This window comes from Lepisosteus platostomus, assembly GCF_059453375.1.
Source record: "Lepisosteus platostomus isolate fLepPlt1 chromosome 5 unlocalized genomic scaffold, fLepPlt1.hap1 SUPER_5_unloc_3, whole genome shotgun sequence".
NCBI lineage: Eukaryota > Metazoa > Chordata > Actinopteri > Semionotiformes > Lepisosteidae > Lepisosteus > Lepisosteus platostomus.
The window spans coordinates 605,980-624,002 of NW_028291473.1; the positions used below are offsets into that span (position 1 = coordinate 605,980).

At 45.8% G+C, this 18,023-nt stretch overlaps 1 protein-coding gene, 2 long non-coding RNA genes and 3 other non-coding genes across 6 annotated transcripts; 3 read left to right on the top strand and 3 right to left on the bottom strand.

Moving 5' to 3' along the window:
- Positions 1–8,374: 8,374 nt before the first annotated feature.
- Positions 8,375–9,410, top strand: LOC148638241 (zona pellucida sperm-binding protein 3-like). Its single transcript, XM_088623390.1, has 3 exons — positions 8,375–8,997; positions 9,099–9,214; positions 9,287–9,410. The coding sequence occupies exons 1-3, from the start codon at positions 8,440–8,442 to the stop codon at positions 9,408–9,410; spliced, it is 798 nt and encodes a 265-aa protein (XP_088479516.1). The 5' UTR covers positions 8,375–8,439.
- Positions 9,411–9,693: 283 nt separating this feature from the next.
- Positions 9,694–10,286, top strand: LOC148638242 (uncharacterized). The gene is made up of 3 exons (XR_015931099.1): positions 9,694–9,842; positions 10,041–10,130; positions 10,211–10,286. It is a non-coding gene; the product is annotated as an uncharacterized LOC148638242 (long non-coding RNA).
- Positions 10,287–10,455: 169 nt separating this feature from the next.
- Positions 10,456–10,801, top strand: LOC148638243 (uncharacterized). The gene is made up of 2 exons (XR_015931108.1): positions 10,456–10,634; positions 10,710–10,801. It is a non-coding gene; the product is annotated as an uncharacterized LOC148638243 (long non-coding RNA).
- A 2,642-nt stretch (positions 10,802–13,443) lies between these two features.
- Positions 13,444–13,516, bottom strand: trnav-aac (transfer RNA valine (anticodon AAC)). The gene has a single exon. It is a non-coding gene; the product is annotated as a tRNA-Val (tRNA).
- Positions 13,517–13,625: 109 nt separating this feature from the next.
- On the bottom strand, positions 13,626–13,698 carry trnaf-gaa (transfer RNA phenylalanine (anticodon GAA)). The gene has a single exon. It is a non-coding gene; the product is annotated as a tRNA-Phe (tRNA).
- Positions 13,699–15,419: 1,721 nt separating this feature from the next.
- Positions 15,420–15,492, bottom strand: trnav-cac (transfer RNA valine (anticodon CAC)). The gene has a single exon. It is a non-coding gene; the product is annotated as a tRNA-Val (tRNA).
- Positions 15,493–18,023: the final 2,531 nt, after the last annotated feature.

An 18,023-nucleotide genomic window follows, 5' to 3' on the forward strand; every position in this document is an offset into this window, starting at 1 on the left:
GAAAGCGAAGTCGTTTTTTATTAAAAGTTCAAGGAAACCTGAATATGTTTGCTAGACGTATTTCAGAATCACAGTGAAATGTAGTACGATTGCTGCACAGATCTGCAGTCTGCAATTAGAATACGGTTTGTGCGTTGTATAAAATATGCCATTCAAAACTTTTCTAAAACTGCAGAGATACATTTCGGAATGCGTCTTCCTGTAAAAATTAAATATCTATTTTATTTGACGGGCGCTATAAGCAGAGTCTGAAGCCAGCTCCACAGAAGAACTATATTCAGTGGTCCAAAAAAGTGAGTATTTCACTAAGTGAACAATTACTGTACATCATAATCATATTTGTTTTACTTCTCCTGCCATTGCAATTTGCGCACAGATTTTTTATTTTATTTTCAAAATATATTAGCCTTGATGGGAGAAAAACTAAATTGTGTGCGCGGTGGCCAAGTGGTAAGGCACCGGTCTCGTAAGCCGAAGAGCGCGGATTCAAACCCTGTCCGTGCCTGGTTTGCGTACCACGATATACCTTTATCTAAATCGTCAATTGTCTTGCAATGTAGAAATCTCTGTAATAATAAGAAAAGAAAAGTAGTTAATAATCCTTTGACAAAGTAACGGGCATCCTTCACTGCTTGTCAGGATGGCTGAGTGGTCTTAGATGCCAGCCTCAAGAACTCAATCGTGTGTAGTTACAGTTGTTATTCACAACCCGGATTTCTATGGAAGCCCGTTTCCGCCAGGGAGTAAAAAACAAAACCCGCTATGGTATCTCAGAATTCCGACTTAGCAACTCAGTATTGCGACTTAGTAACTCAGAATTCCTACTTCATATCTCACATTTGCGACTTCGAAATAGCCCATATTTCAATGTCTGTCCTTTTGTTATTGTAACGGATTCGGGTTCTAGGGCTTGTGCCCTCGCAGCTCCCACCCTAGTTCGTGCCTCACTGCATTGGCTCGAACTCAGGTCTTGCCAGCTGAGCTAAAGAAGACCCTTTTTAAGTAAAAAAGGACATACAATGAGATACCATAGCGCGTTTTTTTTTTACTCCCTGACGGAAACGGGCTTCCATAGATTTCCCTTCATGTTCATTAAGATGTGTAATTTGTATGTTGCTTATATAAGAACAGTTTCTTCAAAAGTTCTGTCAATTAACAGTGGAGAGCTAGCCGATGTACGTTTTCATGAAAACTCTCTTTAAGGCGATTACAAGTATCTTGAGCAAATCTGCGTCATATTTTTTTTTTAAAAGTTTAGCTCAAGATGCAACAGGAGTATACACGAATTCTCCCGCCCTACATTCCAAGATATGGAATCTTATTTTTCTTGAAGTGTCTGATGTTGGTCGTTATTGGAAATTGCCCGGTGATATCGACTCAGGTACTCAGTTGTTACGTGCTGTAATTCGATACATGCAAAGCATTTATATTCCCTCAAATTATTAATAAGGCCAATAATGTATTAAACATTACATGCCACTTTTTCTCTAGATGATATTCACGATGGAACAGTGAGAAAGGCATGCCTAGATGTGCTTGAACCAGCACCTTACTATCGTTTTAGTCCCGACCTGACCGCACTGAGCAATGGTACGACAGAGACTCCAACGGGTCGGTTTTCTCCTTTTACAGTTTTTGGGAAAAAATAATCTGCACTTTTAAGCAAGTATTTTATTTCAAATTTTGCATAGTGTAAGTTTTTCTTGGAAAACGTTGTTTCAGAAAGAAACTGAGTTGATGGGAATAGCCCTGTCAGTAGAATATCGAACTTTTCATCTCAGCTAGTTCTTCTGTGGAACAGGCTTCAGAACTCTAAGTACAACGCCTTTGATGTCATTTTATTTCTACAGCAGACGCATCCGGAATGTTTTTTTTTTACTTTTTATTTGAACAACAAAATAGATTCAATATAAACAAGAGCACTTATAACATCAGTAGAATCGTCAAGGGTACATAAAATAATACAATTACACTTTCTGAAAACGATTAAACTCGGTAAATCACCGGGGTAAAGTTAGCTTGAAGTTCGAAAACGATTTTGGCACGCCTGTAGCGCTTTCACGAAATCTCTTAGAGTTACAAAAACACTTGCTTTGTGTATAAAATACATTGTGGATGATTTCTCAGCCTCTACTTTTTCGTTTTTATGACATTTTTTTGACCAAGCACGAATATGCTTTTGTCCATATCTCCGCAATGGAAGCACAGAACGCCTTCAAACCAAAAGCATTTTAAAGACCACGACTTGTGGATATTTCCACAGCCTTTACATCAAACTATCGGTGAGCTAATTATCTTTTTTTAAACCTCCGGTTTTTCATCGATGCGTAATTACGCACGAACTGGAACCCGGGGGACCGCTGTGTGCACACGTTCACAAAGCGAGAAATACTGTTCAATACGGCTTCATGCGAAAAACCCGTATATGACCATAGGAAGCAGAACAGCGCGGTCTCCAATTACCCAGACTGTAAGCACGGGAATAAAGCTTTTTTTGATTTCTGAAACCCTTCCTTTACGTCCTGTTTTCATTCAGGTAAGGGTCAACTATATTCACAATACTACTGACAGCAGGAAGATAAAAATATTCTTTACTCAGCAGCTTATTAAAAACAGCTCCCATGATGTTCATACCGACTTTTTACACAGAACACTGACACAGCTTTGTGTTCTGAATCTCTTCTTCTCTTGCTTTTATTTAATGTGGCACAATGCACTGGGTAGGGGTATTCTGTTCACAAACCAATAGCATTTAAACCACAGCACCCACAATGCTGCAGGTGAGTGTTTTGCACACTAAGCAGGTCATCTGACTATTCCCAGCTTTGTTTTGGGTTATGGAACCTTTATTTTTTTATGATTTTCTGAAGATAACACTACAGGTGGGATGGGTGGGTTGTCTTCATGGCTCAATAGCATTTCGAATACAGCACCCACTCTGCTGTAACCAAGTGTTTTACACACCAGACAGGCCCCCAAACCTCATACAACCTTACTGTGGCTGTGGCCCCTTTCTTTAATTTTTTATGATTTTCTGAAGATAACACTACAGGTAATATAGTGCCATAGGTGGGTCATCTTCATGGCTAAATAGCATTTCAAATACAGCACCCACTCTGCTGAAACCAAGTGTTTTACACACCAGACAGGCCCCCGAACCTCATACAACCTTACTGTGGCTGTGGCCCCTTTCTTTATTTTGTAATGAGTTTCTGAAGATAACACTACAGGTAATACACTGGGACAGGTGGGTCGTCTTCATGGCTCAATAGCATTTCAAATACAGCACCCGCTCTGCTCAAACCAAGTGTTTTACACACCAGACAGGCCCCCAAACCTCATACAACCTTACTGTGGCCCCTTTCTTTAATTTTTTATGATTTTCTGAAGATTACACTACAGGTAATACACTGGGACAGGTGGGTCGTCTTCATGGCTCAATAGCATTTCAAATACAGCACCCACTCTGCTGAAACCAAGTGTTTTACACACCAGACAGGCCCCCAAACCTCATACAACCTTACTGTGGCTGTGGCCCCTTTCTTTATTTGGTAATGAGTTTCTGAAGATAACACTACAGGTAATACACTGGGACGGGTGGGTCGTCTTCATGGCTCAATAGCATTTTAAATACAGCACCCACTCTGCTGAAACCAAGTGTTTTACACACCAGACATGCCCCTGGACCTCGTACAACCTTGCTGTGGCTGTGGCCCCTTTCTTTAATTTTTTATGATTTTCTGAAGATTACACTACAGGTAATACACTGGGACAGGTGGGTCGTCTTCATGGCTCAATAGCATTTCAAATACAGCACCCACACTGCTGAAACCAAGTGTTTTACACACCAGACAGGCCCCCGAACCTCGTACAACCTTGCTGTGGCTGTGGCCCCTTTCTTTAATTTTTTATGATTTTCTGAAGATTACACTACAGGTAATACACTGGGACAGGTGGGTCGTCTTCATGGCTTCATGATTTTTTGACTGTAATCAAGTGTTGTGCACACAAGGCAGGCCTCCTGACCTTTCACAGTCATGCTTTGTTGTTAGAAACTTTAATTCTCTTTTTAGGATTTTTTGAACATGGGAACTTCCACCGAGATGAATGAGGTGCTCTTCAATAGCTTTTTCATCTATACACACAAGCGTATGTAACCAAGACACTCAGAACCAACAGAATCAACGTGAAGTCATAGAAAATCAAGAATGCCCCCGAGACATCTGCACCCCCCTCTTGGACCACTCTGGTATCAACACCCCCAAACCAATCCATACCAGCTAACAAGACTCAGAATCGGTGCAACCCTCCAACCTGGACCAAGAGCAGGATGGGACAAGTACCTGCACCACACTACGCACCCCTCATCCAGACCAGCAGGACAGCCAGACAGCACCATCATGACACACATAATGAGATCACTCTCTGTCAGTATGTGTAACATTCTGGGCCTGGGCTCCTCTGTATTTTGGCTGAAGGGAGTTCAACAACATTATTAAACCGACTGACATCATAATCTGACAAGATACATTGTTTAGGGGAGACTAAACAATGTATCTTGTGTGAACGAGAGAAAAAGAACAGTGTAAATTCACTACATTAGACTGACGGTGTGTATAGCAATGGATGGTTCCGATACATCGACCTCCGGGTTATGGGCCCAGCACGCTTCTGCTGCACCACTCTGCTGACAGCTGTCATGGTGTGATTCAACACAACTGCTCTATCTTTGCTTTCTAAAAGTGCGCCCGAGATGAAAAGTTTCAACGGCAAACACAGACGTCACTTTGAGCACTTGTCTTTTATAGTACGAATCATCACACGCTGCTCTACATGGGCGTGTCTTCAAGATCGTTGAGAACCAAACCTTTTGCTTTCCGAGGCAACTGATTCTTTCCTTGTTAATTCACAAATCTTCAATGGGAATCAGTGAAACGAAAACCAAACACGTACACACTCGCGTCCTAGCCTGAAAGAAAAATGATGGAAGCACTTGAGGAATAACAAGAGTAGTCTGAACAGCTCCAGTCTATCAACTGCTCTACAAAGTGATCGCTACTTCCACACCCAGTTTATAACGCTGAAAATGATTCAGGAAGCACAGCAAAGTTCTAAAAGCAGTGGTTGAAAAGCGTCTAGATACATAAAATGACAATTTCTCAAAAGTAAAATCTTCAGCTTTTAAATATTGTCATCCATATATTTTCGTTTTTTTCTTTTTTACATAACACGCTTTCGAGAAATAGACTGTCTTGTAATGAAGGCTGCATTAGAAAATGTGTGTCTAAATTAAAATCGGGTTTATGACTTCTGCGTTTTTCAGCTTTCTTAGCGCTTGGGTCTCGATTCAGATATTGCAATGAAAGCAACAGGGGAGTAAGTTTTCCTTTTCTAAATCAAAGGTGATCTGCTCACAAGGAAGTATAAAAACTTCAGCGTTTACTTTTTGAAGACCGCAAATTGTCGAAACACTATTGCTTCATAAGCTAATAAGTAAGGTTTCTGAGCACGCATTGTATTACTAATGCTGTTATTAATAAAAAAAAAGCTTAAATTCACATAATGGAATTTGGACGGCTCAAAGTAGTCTATTCTTTGTACAACTTTACTTGCCCGCTGAGTAGAGTTTAAAGCAACGGCAGCAGAAGTAGCAGTAATAGCAACAACGTGGTTTGAGTGTCACAATACACTCTGTGAAATTATTGCGGCTTCAGATCGTTTTGTTCTGTTGAAGCTGCCTACAGGCTCTGAATTGCTGACATTGGCTGTGATCTTTTTTCAGGTTTCATGTAATTCTTCACATATTTGAAATATTTAATTCGGGTTCGCCTAATACACGGTGCAAACCGTACCTGCAGCAGAATGCTGTGGCACATGAAGCCGTTTTGTTTATCGGTTGTAAGGATATAGGAGCGTACTACAAATCGAGCAAGCGAAAAGAAAATTAAACAGGAGTCACTTTTTGGATTGCTAATTCATTGTGCTCTGTTCGTCTAGGTTCAAATCCTATCCTTGTCATGGTTAAGGCCTGAGACGTGTGTGTTTTTTCTAAACGGTGTTTGCATTTGTTTCCTCTTTACTCCTGTAAACTCAGGATTTTTTTTTTCCTTGGTGGCAACAATACGCTTCTGTAATACAGTAAATGGTAGACTCTGCTTTCAAATGAGCTGCACCAGGCATTCGGATACAGAAAAACACAGGGATTTAAAATTCAGGAATATGAATGGCCAATTGCTTACAGCTAGGGTTTTTACGTTTTCTTATTTAGCGATTTGTGTATCAATCTTTTAACAATTCATTAAAATGCTAACAATATGTAAAATCAAAACAACAGCACCGTTAAGTGCCGGGGAGACAGGTAGTTTTTTTTTCATCAGATGCCAATCTCTAATGCTGTGTGTGAGAGCTTACGTACCTTTCCTTTTCTCACATTTTCTGACAACTATTCCAAAGGGGCACCCTGTCAGCTCCTAATACTTTTTAAAAGTCTGCCTGCATGTTTGATTATTGTCGTTTTATTTAGAAAAAGTTCAATATTGATCATAACTAAAGAAAATTAGGATCACGAAGAAAAAAAGGGCTGAAGATGCGAGTCGCTCTTGAATCAAAGCTGGGCGACACGGGCTTCTGTTCTGATATGATTGTACGAGAAGCAGGAGGAATCTCTTCTCTCCTATGGAGCATGAGCTGAATCAGGAGTGAGACATTTCGTATGCTCGTGCATATGTTAACACATTACCTACATCGTAAAACTAAATTAAAAACTAACATTAAGTTGTCAAAGACATTCATTTATATACAAACAAGAGACAGACATAGTAATGATTCTACATTAACTTGTCCTGCACTGATCAGACTAATTGAAATGTATGAAAGCCCGTTTCCGCCAGGGAGTTACAAAAAAACGCGCTATGGTATCGCAGAATTCCGACTAAGTAACTCAGAATTGCGACTTAGTAACTCACAACTCCGACTTTATATCTCACATTTGCAACTTCGAAATAGCCCATATTTCATTGTCTGTCCTTTTGTTATTGTAACGGATTCGGGTTCTAGCTAGCAAGGCCTGGGTTTGAGCCAATAATAATAATAATAATAATAATAATAATTGCTTACACTTATATAGTGCTTTTCTGGACACTCCACTCAAAGCGCTTTACAGGTAATGGGGATTCCCCTCCACCACCACCAATGTGCAGCATCCACCTGGATGATGCGACGGCAGCCATAGTGCGCCAGAACGCTCACCACACATCAGCTATCAGTGGGGAGGAGAACAGAGTAATGTAGCCAATTCATAGAGGGGGATTATTAGGAGGCCATGATGGGGTAAAGGCCAGGGGGGAAATTTGGCCAGGACACCGGGGTTACACCCCTACTCTTTTCGAGAAGCGCCCTGGGATTTTTAATGACCACAGAGAGTCAGGACCTCGGTTTTACGTCTCATCCGAAGGACGGCGCCTGTTTACAGTATAGTGTCCCCGTCACTATACTGGGGCATTAGGACCCACATGGACCACAGGGTGAGCGCCCCCTGCTGGCCCCACTAACACCTCTTCCAGCAGCAACCAATACAGTGAGGCACGAAGTAGGGTGGGAGCGGCGAGGGCACAAGCCCTAGAACCCGAATTCGTTACAATAACAAAAGGTCAGACAATGAAATATGGGCTTTTCGAAGTCGCAAATGTGAGAGATAAAGTCAAAATTCTGAGTTTTTATGTCGCAATTCTATGATTCTAAGTCACAATTCTGAGATACCATAGTGCGTTTTTTTTACTCCCTGGCGGAAACGGGCTTCCATAGGTTCTCAGTGCTGCGAAGCAAAAGCAATCTCTGGAAAATCAGACAAATTATTATCAGATCATGTCAAAAGCTGATCAGTATTTCTTTACTGGGAAGCAAAGAAATGCTTGTATTACACATTTTAATATGACATGCAATTACACATGAAAAATAGTAAAATTATTTTCATTGCGGTACGTGTTGATAGAACAGCCCCCTCGATAAAAGAAAGTGTGGACGGACTTGTCGCATGTTCCGTACTCTGTCTGACAGCGAGTTTAACACACTTTCCACGGAAATTAGAAACTAATTGAACAATAAATTAATCTGAGCAAATTTTACACGTGTGGGTGATTTAATTCTGTCGAAATTGCGTGGAACTCCTCCGCTGAGGTCAGATACACACGGGAAAATGTTCAGGCGGCTTCACGGAGTCCCGCCTCAGACTGAAATCAGGTTCTAATTAGACGCTGAGAACAATCCGGATCTCTGTATGTAATTGATTGTGTTGATTGTGTGACCAGGTGTGCGGTAACAGGTCCTGCCAGTATAAAAACCTAGTCACCGCGTTCACACTTTATGCTTTCTTGCTTCAACACAGTTTTGTGGTTTACTTATTTTACTCCTGTAGCAATTGAGCGGGACGTTAATTTGGCGATGCGCTCGTTTCTCTTTATGCTGTGCCTGTGCACAGGGGCCGGGCTCCCCGCACTGGTTTCCGCCGGGCCGGCTGGCTGGGACTCTCGGGAATTGGCGCTCCAGGCCGACCTCCCGGCTCCTGAAGACGCAGCCCAGTTGGAGGATTTGAACCTGGCAGATGCGCCCTCCGAAGACCTGTCTGCAAGCGAGAACGACTCGCAGTCCTTGGCTCCCGACTTTCGCCGCCTTCCCGTGTCCAGAGACGCGTACTCGCCCTACTTCGACAAGGAGAAGATGAAGCCCGAAGCCGGCAGCCGCCCCTTACCCGCCTACATCAAGAGCGTCCTGTTTCCTCCCCAGCGAGGGCGGCAGCCGGCTCGCCCGGCCATCGGGGGCACCCGAGGAGTGGCTGTGTGGTGTGACTCCAGCAGGATGTACGTGAGGGTCAGTCGGCTCCTGTTCGGCTTCAGCTGTCGGCCATCGGAGGTGACCTTGGGCAACTGCAGCGTCAGCCGAACCACACGCAGTTACTTCTACTTCATCTACGGGCTTCACGAGTGCGGCACCGAGCGATCGGTAAGCGGGTCTTCATCTACAGGCAGTGTATTGACGTGAGCTGTAGGGCCAGTGTCGGAGTTGCCTTTCCTGGGAATATACCTTCCTCTGTGACCCTGCAGGTTGTCCAGGGCCGCCTGGTGTACTCCAACACTCTCCGCTATGCCCCGCCCTCCTCCAGTGCACCTGTGCATCGCTTCATTCCCTTCTCTGTGCCGGTCAAGTGCTCCTACAACAGGTAGGCAGGCCTCTGCTGCTGAGAAGCCACTAGGAAAGTGTCCAGATGCCCCTCATCCCCTCTGTTCTGCAGGTTCCACTACTCCTACAAGGTTGGCTATGTCCCCACGTGGGCCAGGAGAAGGACCTTCTTCAAGGACCTGAAGAACAAACACAGCTTTGTGCTGCTCAGCACCAACTGTAAGCTCCTTGAGTGAGTGGCTCCTCCTGCCTGCAGGGGGTGCTGTGTGCAGGTGTAATGCTGCCTCTCTCTCTCCAGCCCGCTGGGTCCGGCTCTCTCCTAAGGATGAGTACTTCCTGGGTCAGCCCATGTACTTCCAGGCCACTGCCTACTTTGCCACAGCAGAGCAGAGGCTGTACATCCACTCGTGTTACGTAACGGAGAAACCAGACCAGCACTCCCAGCCCCGTTTCCCTGTGATCGACAACTTGGGGTACAGCCCCTTCTGGGAGGGGAGGTGGGCAGGAGCCCTGAGAGCCTGCAGGGGTTCATCCTTGTCCTTGTCCCCAGGTGCATGGTGGACAGCAAGGCAGATGGCTGCCTGTCCAGGTTTGTCCCCTCCAAGCAGAAGGATGTGCTCCGCTTCACAATTGATGCCTTCCTCTTCCAGAAGAAGCTGTCCAGGAAGGTACTGCTCTCAAAGGCTGCTCGGCCTTCTTGCTCTACTGATCCATGGTCTGCTTTCACATCCATGATCTAGATGTGAACCAGACTGTGGCAGCTGTAGTGCCTAGAGCTGCCAGCTTGCCTTCACTGATGGCAGAAGGTCCTTCTCTGTCCCTCTATTGGCCTTGATCCCTTAATGCTGTGACCTTCCCTCTTGCAGCATGAAGTGACTGAGCTGTACATGCACTGTGGCTCCTGCTAAAGCAACACCAGGGACCAAGTCCTGCACCTACAACAGGGAGGCTAAGAGGTACTTCTGCAAGGAGCCTGCTGAGGGTGCTCTGGGACATGTCAGGTTTAGGCCTCACCTGTCCTCCTCCTCTCCTCCAGGTGGGAGGAGCTGTATGGTGACCATGAGGTCTGTGCCTGCTGTGAGTCCAGGTGTGCTGGCAGTCGGAATAAAGGTGGGTCTGGTTCTCTATCCCTTGTGGATGCATCTCTGCCCAAGAGACAACCATGCTTGGACAACTGAGGAATGATCCCGTGCTGGACAAAGGGACTGTTTAGATGAGTAGACTGTGGGTCTCTGGGTATAGCGGATCCCTCACTCCTGGGTGCTGCTTGTCCACAGGTACCAGGAGCCTGGTGACCAGCAGTCGGGTGGCTGTGGCACCAGTAGAAGCTCCTCTGGATGTGGGAGCTGACTGGACTGAGGATGAGGAAGGAGACCCTCGGAGCTCCAGTGAAGATGCTGAGAGCACCAGTGAGGATATGGAGGGAGCAGATGACTTTGGAGATGTTGGCCAGTGGACAGGTAGGGTCTGGCAGGAGGAGCTCCTGTAGGGGTGGTGTCCTGCAGTGTAGCTGGATTGTTCTCCTTCCTCCCCAGGTGCCTGAATGAAGGCTCCAGCCTGGCCCTTGTGACTCTCCTGCCTCCACTTGCCTTGTAATGGCAACATCTCAATAAAGCTGTGAAAGACCCTTCTGCCTGCCCTTGTTTCTTTGTGGTTTATAGGTTTGAATGGGAATTCAAGGGAAGTATTTGTGGGGGTTCCCCTTTCAAGAATGCTTCCCGTATTGCTGCCAATGAGGACTGAAAATGGCTGGAGTAATAAAGCGTTGTACTGGGGGAAGATAGCCGCACTATTCCTTGGGCAGGTCATTGTGACTTTTTTTACTGGGGGAGAGACAGAGGTGTTCAATATACTGGCAGTCCTCCTGTTTCCTAGAGGGGTAGTGCTTATGGAGTGTCAGTTGCTACTGTAGTGCCCGGTAAGAGTGAGATCTGATGTCCTATTCTAGGCTGCACAAACTGACTAAAAGAAACACAAGGAAGGGATTATCAACAGGGGCTTGGTGTAAAGTAGGCCTTCCCTTCCTTAGCAGAGGAACAATTCTGGTGCCCAAACATCAGTGAATAAACGTACAGTTAGAATCTTGGAGGTCTTGTCTTATGGGTGTTGGTTTCACAGTATTGGACAGTCATGGGAAGTATTAGGATTGAGACTGGAGATCCCAGTACTTGATCTGGAAGACAGGTGTTCACAACCACCTCTACCAGCAGCACAGACTGTGTAGATTGAGACTGAATGCTTACTACACAAAGCCTCTCCACTGTTTCAGTGTCCCATGTCATGAATTTCAAGTAAATCCTAGTCTTCCTTTGTGACTACCTATAATTTGCACAAATCCTGCTGGCCCACTAACACTGTCAATTATTAGCCCTACTGCACTGCCCTATTAAAGCTTCAAGGATTTAGGATAAACTATTTAGTATAATGGTTCCAAAGGTGGCTTCGCAAAGTACTTGAAACAATTACAATAAGAATACACAGGATAAAACAATTCCAATAGACAGAGGAGACCATGGATGGTGGTACTAAGGAAAGTAGAAGCAGAGGGGTAAAGAATGGAACCAGTTCAGTAAAGGCTCTTCTACAGAACAAGGTGTTGAGTCTGAATTTGAAGGAGTTTAGGGAAGGTGACTCTGGTATCCTTGGGGAGAGAGTTCCAGAGCTTGGGGGCATAACAGGAGAAGGCCTTGTCACTCATACAGTGTGGATGGGCGTGGGGGACAGTTAGGAGACCAGAATAAGAAGAGCGAAGGTTCTGAGGTGGGGAGTAGGGTGATAATAGATCAAACTGCTACTGAGGTGCAACTGAAATGTGATGGCATGTTCTACAATTTATGCAAGAAAGGGTAATGTTAGGCTTTTATGGACCGTTGGTACAACAGCAGTGCTCAAGGATTCATTTCTAATATTGAGGACAAAGGGTTATATACCCATCGTTCTTACCAAAGGATCAGAGACCTTTTGCTATATAAAAAGACTCCTTTCCACCACTAATTTATACAGGTTTGGTTCATTTGGGTTTTATCAGTTAAACATTTAAGTGAAGTCATTGTCCTGCTCGCGGCCGAGCCCGACACACGGTACCGTCTGGTTTCTGTCGCTGGGCGCTCACCCTGCGGTCCATATGGGTCCTAATGGCCCAGTATATGGTAGTGCCAATTTCCCTAAGGAAACAAATACTCCACATTAGTCTGAATGCCACATTCTTCATTGGTCCCATTACATCACAGAAAAACAAAACTACTCACTCTTTAATCTCGTCTAATCCAAGACGCACCGAATATCACAGTCTTCTTTTAACACGCGTGCTGTGATTCCTCTATGTAGCAGAAATGACAACCGAGGAGCCGAGAGATTATTTCAGCATTTCGCGTCAGAACGGAAAACACAAACGACTAACTTGGAATGACTTGCTTTTGACGCTTTTCAAAGCGTTCTTTGTGCACGACGACTGCGCCACCAAGCAAACTACATAAATATGAGAAAACACGCAAGAGAGTTGTCACTCAGAGTGTCGAAGGGTCGATGTATACTGGGGCTCAGTTGAAATGCAACGTCAGGACTTTTCCGAATTATGTCACACGAAGAGAGCACAGCCCTTTCCGCGTGTGTCTCGGTAACTCGCTGTGGTCGTATAGTGGTCAGTACTTTGCGTTGTGGCCGCAACAACCCCGGTTCGAATCCGGGTCACGGCAGAATAGGGGCGTCTGCTTTTACTACTCGCACGAATGAAGGCAAAAAAAAGCCAATCGACGTGAACGAACGGCGCTTTACAGAGGAGTACTGCCTGACTGGATCGTTGATGAACGACAGAGGCCACTCCGACCTCTTCTCGGTTTTCTTCAATGACTTACTAAGGATCTTCTTCACATTCGCCCATGCAGGGGAAGCCAGTTACACCAAAGCAAACGCAGGAAAGTGCATTTCAAGCAGAGACCAGGAGGGACTTGTTTACACCGAGAGTGGGCGGAGAATGGAACAATGCGCCCAGCCCTGTTGCTGGAGCCGATTCTTGATGAGCTCTTGGGCTCACTAAGAGGCCCCCGCTGGATGCTAATCTTTCTGTTGTTCTTGCAGGTCCTGCGCTGCTTTTGAGCCGACAGAGCTCGACCTGGTCTGTCGGCACAGCCCAATTGCAAATGATCGGCTCCGCGTACAGAAGGAACGTGCGTTTGGTACAAGAGTGCACGAAGGCACCGGAAATACATTGGGAACAAATGACCGGTCGCTCAAGACCTCTGTGAAGTACAGGAGCGTGCAAAACGAGGCTGTTTCCGCCCGGTCTCGAACCGGGGACCTTTCGCGTGTTAGGCGAACGTGATAGCCGCTACACTACGGAAACCTGTAGGAACTGCTGCTGGTGTCTCGCTTGCGTTTCGGGCTGAGAAAGGGACGCGTCACTTTAGGCAGGTGGCGCTGGAGAGAGGAACAAAGGGCGCGATGAAACAAAATGCCGAAACCCGGGATCGAACCAGGGACCTTTAGATCTTCAGTCTAACGCTCTCCCAACTGAGCTATTTCGGCAGGGCGCAAAGCCCACAGCCACCTGCTCCAGCCTTCCTGTGTTGTGGCATGAGCGCACCAAGAGTAGCGGGAGAGTGTTGCAGGAACGTCACTCAGAAGGAAAGCCACCCAGCTGCGCCCTCTGAGCTCTGTCCAGCGCATCTTCCTCGCATGGACTCCTGCCTGCGACGGGCAGGAAACAATTAGCAAGAACAGAACGACACCCCATGGGTGTCTCATGACCGCACCTTAGGTTGTGACACGTGCAGGTGTGAGGGGTTGCCGGGCTACTTTGGAGCAGAGCTTGGGCGGAGGGGGGGCGGGAAAGCAGACAAAGAGGTGACACCTCAAGGTCTGCACGATCACAGCTCTCCGCCGCCCCAGGCTTCCGCTCGATAAGCTACTGGACACACCCGCCCCTCCTCACACAGACCGTGGAAAAGCCCCCGAGTGGGAGGGCTCGCTCTTCCTCCCAGGAGCTCTTGGACACGACGCCCAGACAGGGCGCGGGGAGCCGCCGCCTGCAAACACGGCTCCAGGCAGGACTCCACTCCGCAGGAGCCGCAGAGCAGAGCAGAGGAGATGAGGGCAGCTTAGCTCCTGTGCAGAGACCTGAGCTGTTGTTGCTGTGGATGCTGTCTTTTCTGCACTCGGGGTAGGAGTGAATGTTGAGTTGCCCTTAGAAATGAAGCAGAGCACTTCAACGGCACGGGTGTGTGTGTGTGTGCGCCCTGGTGATTCTGGGAGACAGATCGAACCTGGGCTAAAAGAGAGGGGGCTTAGCCCTCTTCCATTTGCTAGTTCAAAGTTGTACAACCCCTTTGTATCTGCTAGGCGGCGCAGTCGTCGTGCACAAAGAACACTTTGAAAAGCGTCAAAGGCAAGTCATTCCGAGTTGGTCGTTTGTGTTTTCCGTTCAGACGCGAAATGCTGACATGATCTCTCGGCTCCTCGGTTGTCATTTCTGCTCCGTAAAGGGATCACAGCACGCGTCGGCTTCCAGCATGCTGGGTCGGGACACGATGCCGGGGGTTGAAGAGAGCGATGTCTTCCTCGTTAGTATAGTGGCAAGTATCCCGCCTGTCACGCGGGAGACCGGGGTTCGATTCCCCGACGGGGAGTAGCTTTTCTTTCACCTCCTTAGAGAAATGACTGCCTTTCACTTCTCTGTTTTCTTTCACAGCATCGTGCACCTTTTCATTGCTCTCGCTTTCAGAGCCTCCGCACGGCAGTCGACTCGACATCAGGAAGCACATTGAAGTGAAAGCAGGAAGCGCTGCGACATGCACTGTGCAGATCCCGCCACACTAAGAGGTGAGTGGGTCTGTTCGATGCACAAAGAACGCTTTGAGAAGCGTCAAAGGCAAGTCATTCCGAGTTGGTCGTTTGTGTTTTCCGTTCAGACGCGAAATGCTGAAATGATCTCTCGGCTCCTCGGTTGTCATTTCTGCTCCGTAAAGGAATCACAGCACGCGTCGGCTTCCAGCACGGTGGGTCGGGACACGATGCCGGGGGTCGGAGAGAGCGATGTCTTCCTCGTTAGTATAGGACCTGTCACCTGTCCCCACCTGTCACGCGGGAGACTGGGGTGCATCAGGACGCGCCTTGAAGTGAAAGCAGGATGCGCTGTGACATGCACTGTGCAGATCTCGCCACACTAAGAGGTGGGTCCAGTGGGTCTGTTCGATCACAGCGCTAGGCGAATCCCCAATCCCCTTTTGTGCCTGGCGACAAAAGATGTCTGTTTCCACCCGGTTTCGAACCGGGGACCTTTCGCGTGTGAGGCGAACGTGATAACCACTACACTACGGAAACGGTGGTAAGACGTGCCCAGCGGCCCAGCACTGAGCTTCGCTAATGCGATTTAGCTGCTTCCAGTGCCTTTATTGGAGTGCGCTGATGGACCGTGCTCTCTCTCCAGAGACCAGCACGCCTGTCATGGACGGAGCAGGAAAGGCGGCGCCACATTCTACAGCCCTCTCCACGCAATCGACGAAATCGGGCTACTGAAGTGGAGAAAATCGCCTCTCCAGAAAGTGCAAATATCATCTTGGAGACTATAAATCCTATTGCCGAAGGTCAGGCCTGTCTACCAGAGTAACCCTCCCACAGCGATGATCAGCTCGTCTCACACGCGAGAAGTTTCGGTTGGAAACAAGCGCCCCCTCTTCTCGCACGTTTTGCACGTTCGAGTAGTTTTAATGCGGCTCTTTCGTACAGCGTGCTGATCTTTTGGAAAGCAGAAGGCAAAACCGAGTCAAACACGGGCCGCCTGGGTGAAAACCAGGAACCCTAACCGCTAGACTATATGGCAACGAGCAGCCATGCTGTTCCCGGCATCATGCAAGCAAACTACATACAGATGCAGCCATTCAAAGTGTGCGGTACAGACACATACCGCAGGTAAGATGACACGGGGTACCGCGGTGCGTGATTGGTTGACCGACAGGGGCACTCGTGATCCGTTGGCCTGTCGTAGAAAGACTTACTGTAAACGTCTTTACTGTGCCCATTGTAGATATTGAATTTTACCACTGAAGGGAAATCTTAGTAGCTGAGCATAAAAAGAATAGGAGCATATTGTAACGCGTGTGAAGGCCATAAACGATATTAATTTTGGAACGTAAACATACAGTATATAGCTGGTCTCGGTACTTTAAAAAAAATACACACCAGTATTCCATTTCTCCCTAAAGATTGTAAGCTTCGAAGTCTTTAACTAACGTGATACCGGAGTCAACAAGCATACTTTTAGAATTTGATTAAAAGGGAATATAATATGGAATCGCGTATCTCAAAAATTTAATAACGGTATGATTATATCCGTGTACTGCGGCAGGGCTGTGTAGGGCTGTTTCGCCTGCCTGTTCATGCAAACTGTCTTGTAGCCTACTGGTTCAGGTGTGTGACTGCCAATTAGCAGGTTGTGTGTTCAAATCCAGCTGGTGCTGGACTTTTCATTTTTATTTATTTATTTTTTAATCGCGTAACATAAACATATTACCGTATGCAAACTGTACTGTATACAGTATGTATATGTATATTTAATGTCTTAACTGTGCCCGTTTAATTGAATTTAAAAAAATTATTTAAAACACGAACATTAAGCTGTTTACATCTTCCGCCTGAGAACAGTCACCCGTTGCTACCCAACGCAGAATGGTGATTGGCTGACACCATCTGACACCCCTCTGATTGGAGAAAAAAGACGTGCTGGTGTGCTATACATACTGTACCAGGAAGAGGATTTCTTTCTATTCAAAACGTGTATTTTAAAAGTTTAAGAAGTAAAAACCTTACAGCGTACACAGATTTCTAAACTGATCAGGATCGTTATCTTTGTCTTATGCATAATAATGTTCACCGCTCTGTCCAGCAAATTAATAATAAACTTTATTTTATATAGCGTTTTAAACGAATAAGTAATTAGATTGCTCATAAACCTAATCACTTGCTTTTTCTTTTTATTTAGGCTCTGATTTCAACTATAGATCGTATTATTAATAACCATAATAACAACCAACCAACAAAAACAACCATATAAACATAATACCAACCAAAAACATAGATAACAACCACAATACAAAATCAAATAATCAAACCATTTTACTCTCGCAAAGTCCTCAATTATCATAATCCCGCCCCTTATGCAAAACCAAACCTTTCTCCCATCCCAGTTTATCCTGTTTATCATAAACAAAATCCACCTCAATTTTCAACATAAAGCATTACACAAAATCAATACCTCAACACTCTATACTCAACAACGATAATTCACAAACAACCAGAACATGTAACTCCACATTCCTAAATAGACCTTATTTCCATAGCCCCACCCCTTATGCAAAACCAACATCCCTCCCCTGTTCTCTCTCTCCGCTGGCGTTTGTAATCGTTTTTATTTTTAAATAAATTTTAGCAAAGTCATGTATTTTTTAAATCTTAAGATTTCTATATTTATGTCTTTATTTAGTGGTTTCATTAGTGACAAAGGCTAAACTTTCTTGGAAAAATGTATTTTATGTAAACCATGTTTGCTATTAATTCATTTAGGGCTAGAATATGTTCATTGTCTTCCAATGAAAGAATGGTTCCTTTTGCCGTAGTCGGGTAGACATTAGAAGCTTGCCACGCCCGGACTGTTACACCAAAGCATTAGCATGTTAAAGCGATTTCATTGAGGAGCCTAGCTTTCTTAACTAGTAAGTAATGTACTTTTGGAGGGGGGGGGGTGTCTTTCGCTGGAAAACTTGCCCCCTTCTACTTTGAAAATACCTGTGAAACCGGTTTAATTTGTCACAGCCAGCACTCCCGCAGAGAGGGGGGTTGTACTTGTTAATGTCTTA

What these genes read in the sequence shown, in the direction of transcription:
- LOC148638241 (XM_088623390.1), top strand. Translation starts at nt 8,440, where the DNA reads ATGCGCTCGTTTCTCTTTATGCTGTGCCTGTGCACAGGGGCCGGGCTC. An exon ending in AGTGCGGCACCGAGCGATCG is followed by an intron (nt 8,998 to 9,098) that starts GTAAGCGGGTCT and finishes GTGACCCTGCAG; the next exon opens with GTTGTCCAGGGCCGCCTGGT. An exon ending in GTCAAGTGCTCCTACAACAG is followed by an intron (nt 9,215 to 9,286) that starts GTAGGCAGGCCT and finishes TCTGTTCTGCAG; the next exon opens with GTTCCACTACTCCTACAAGG.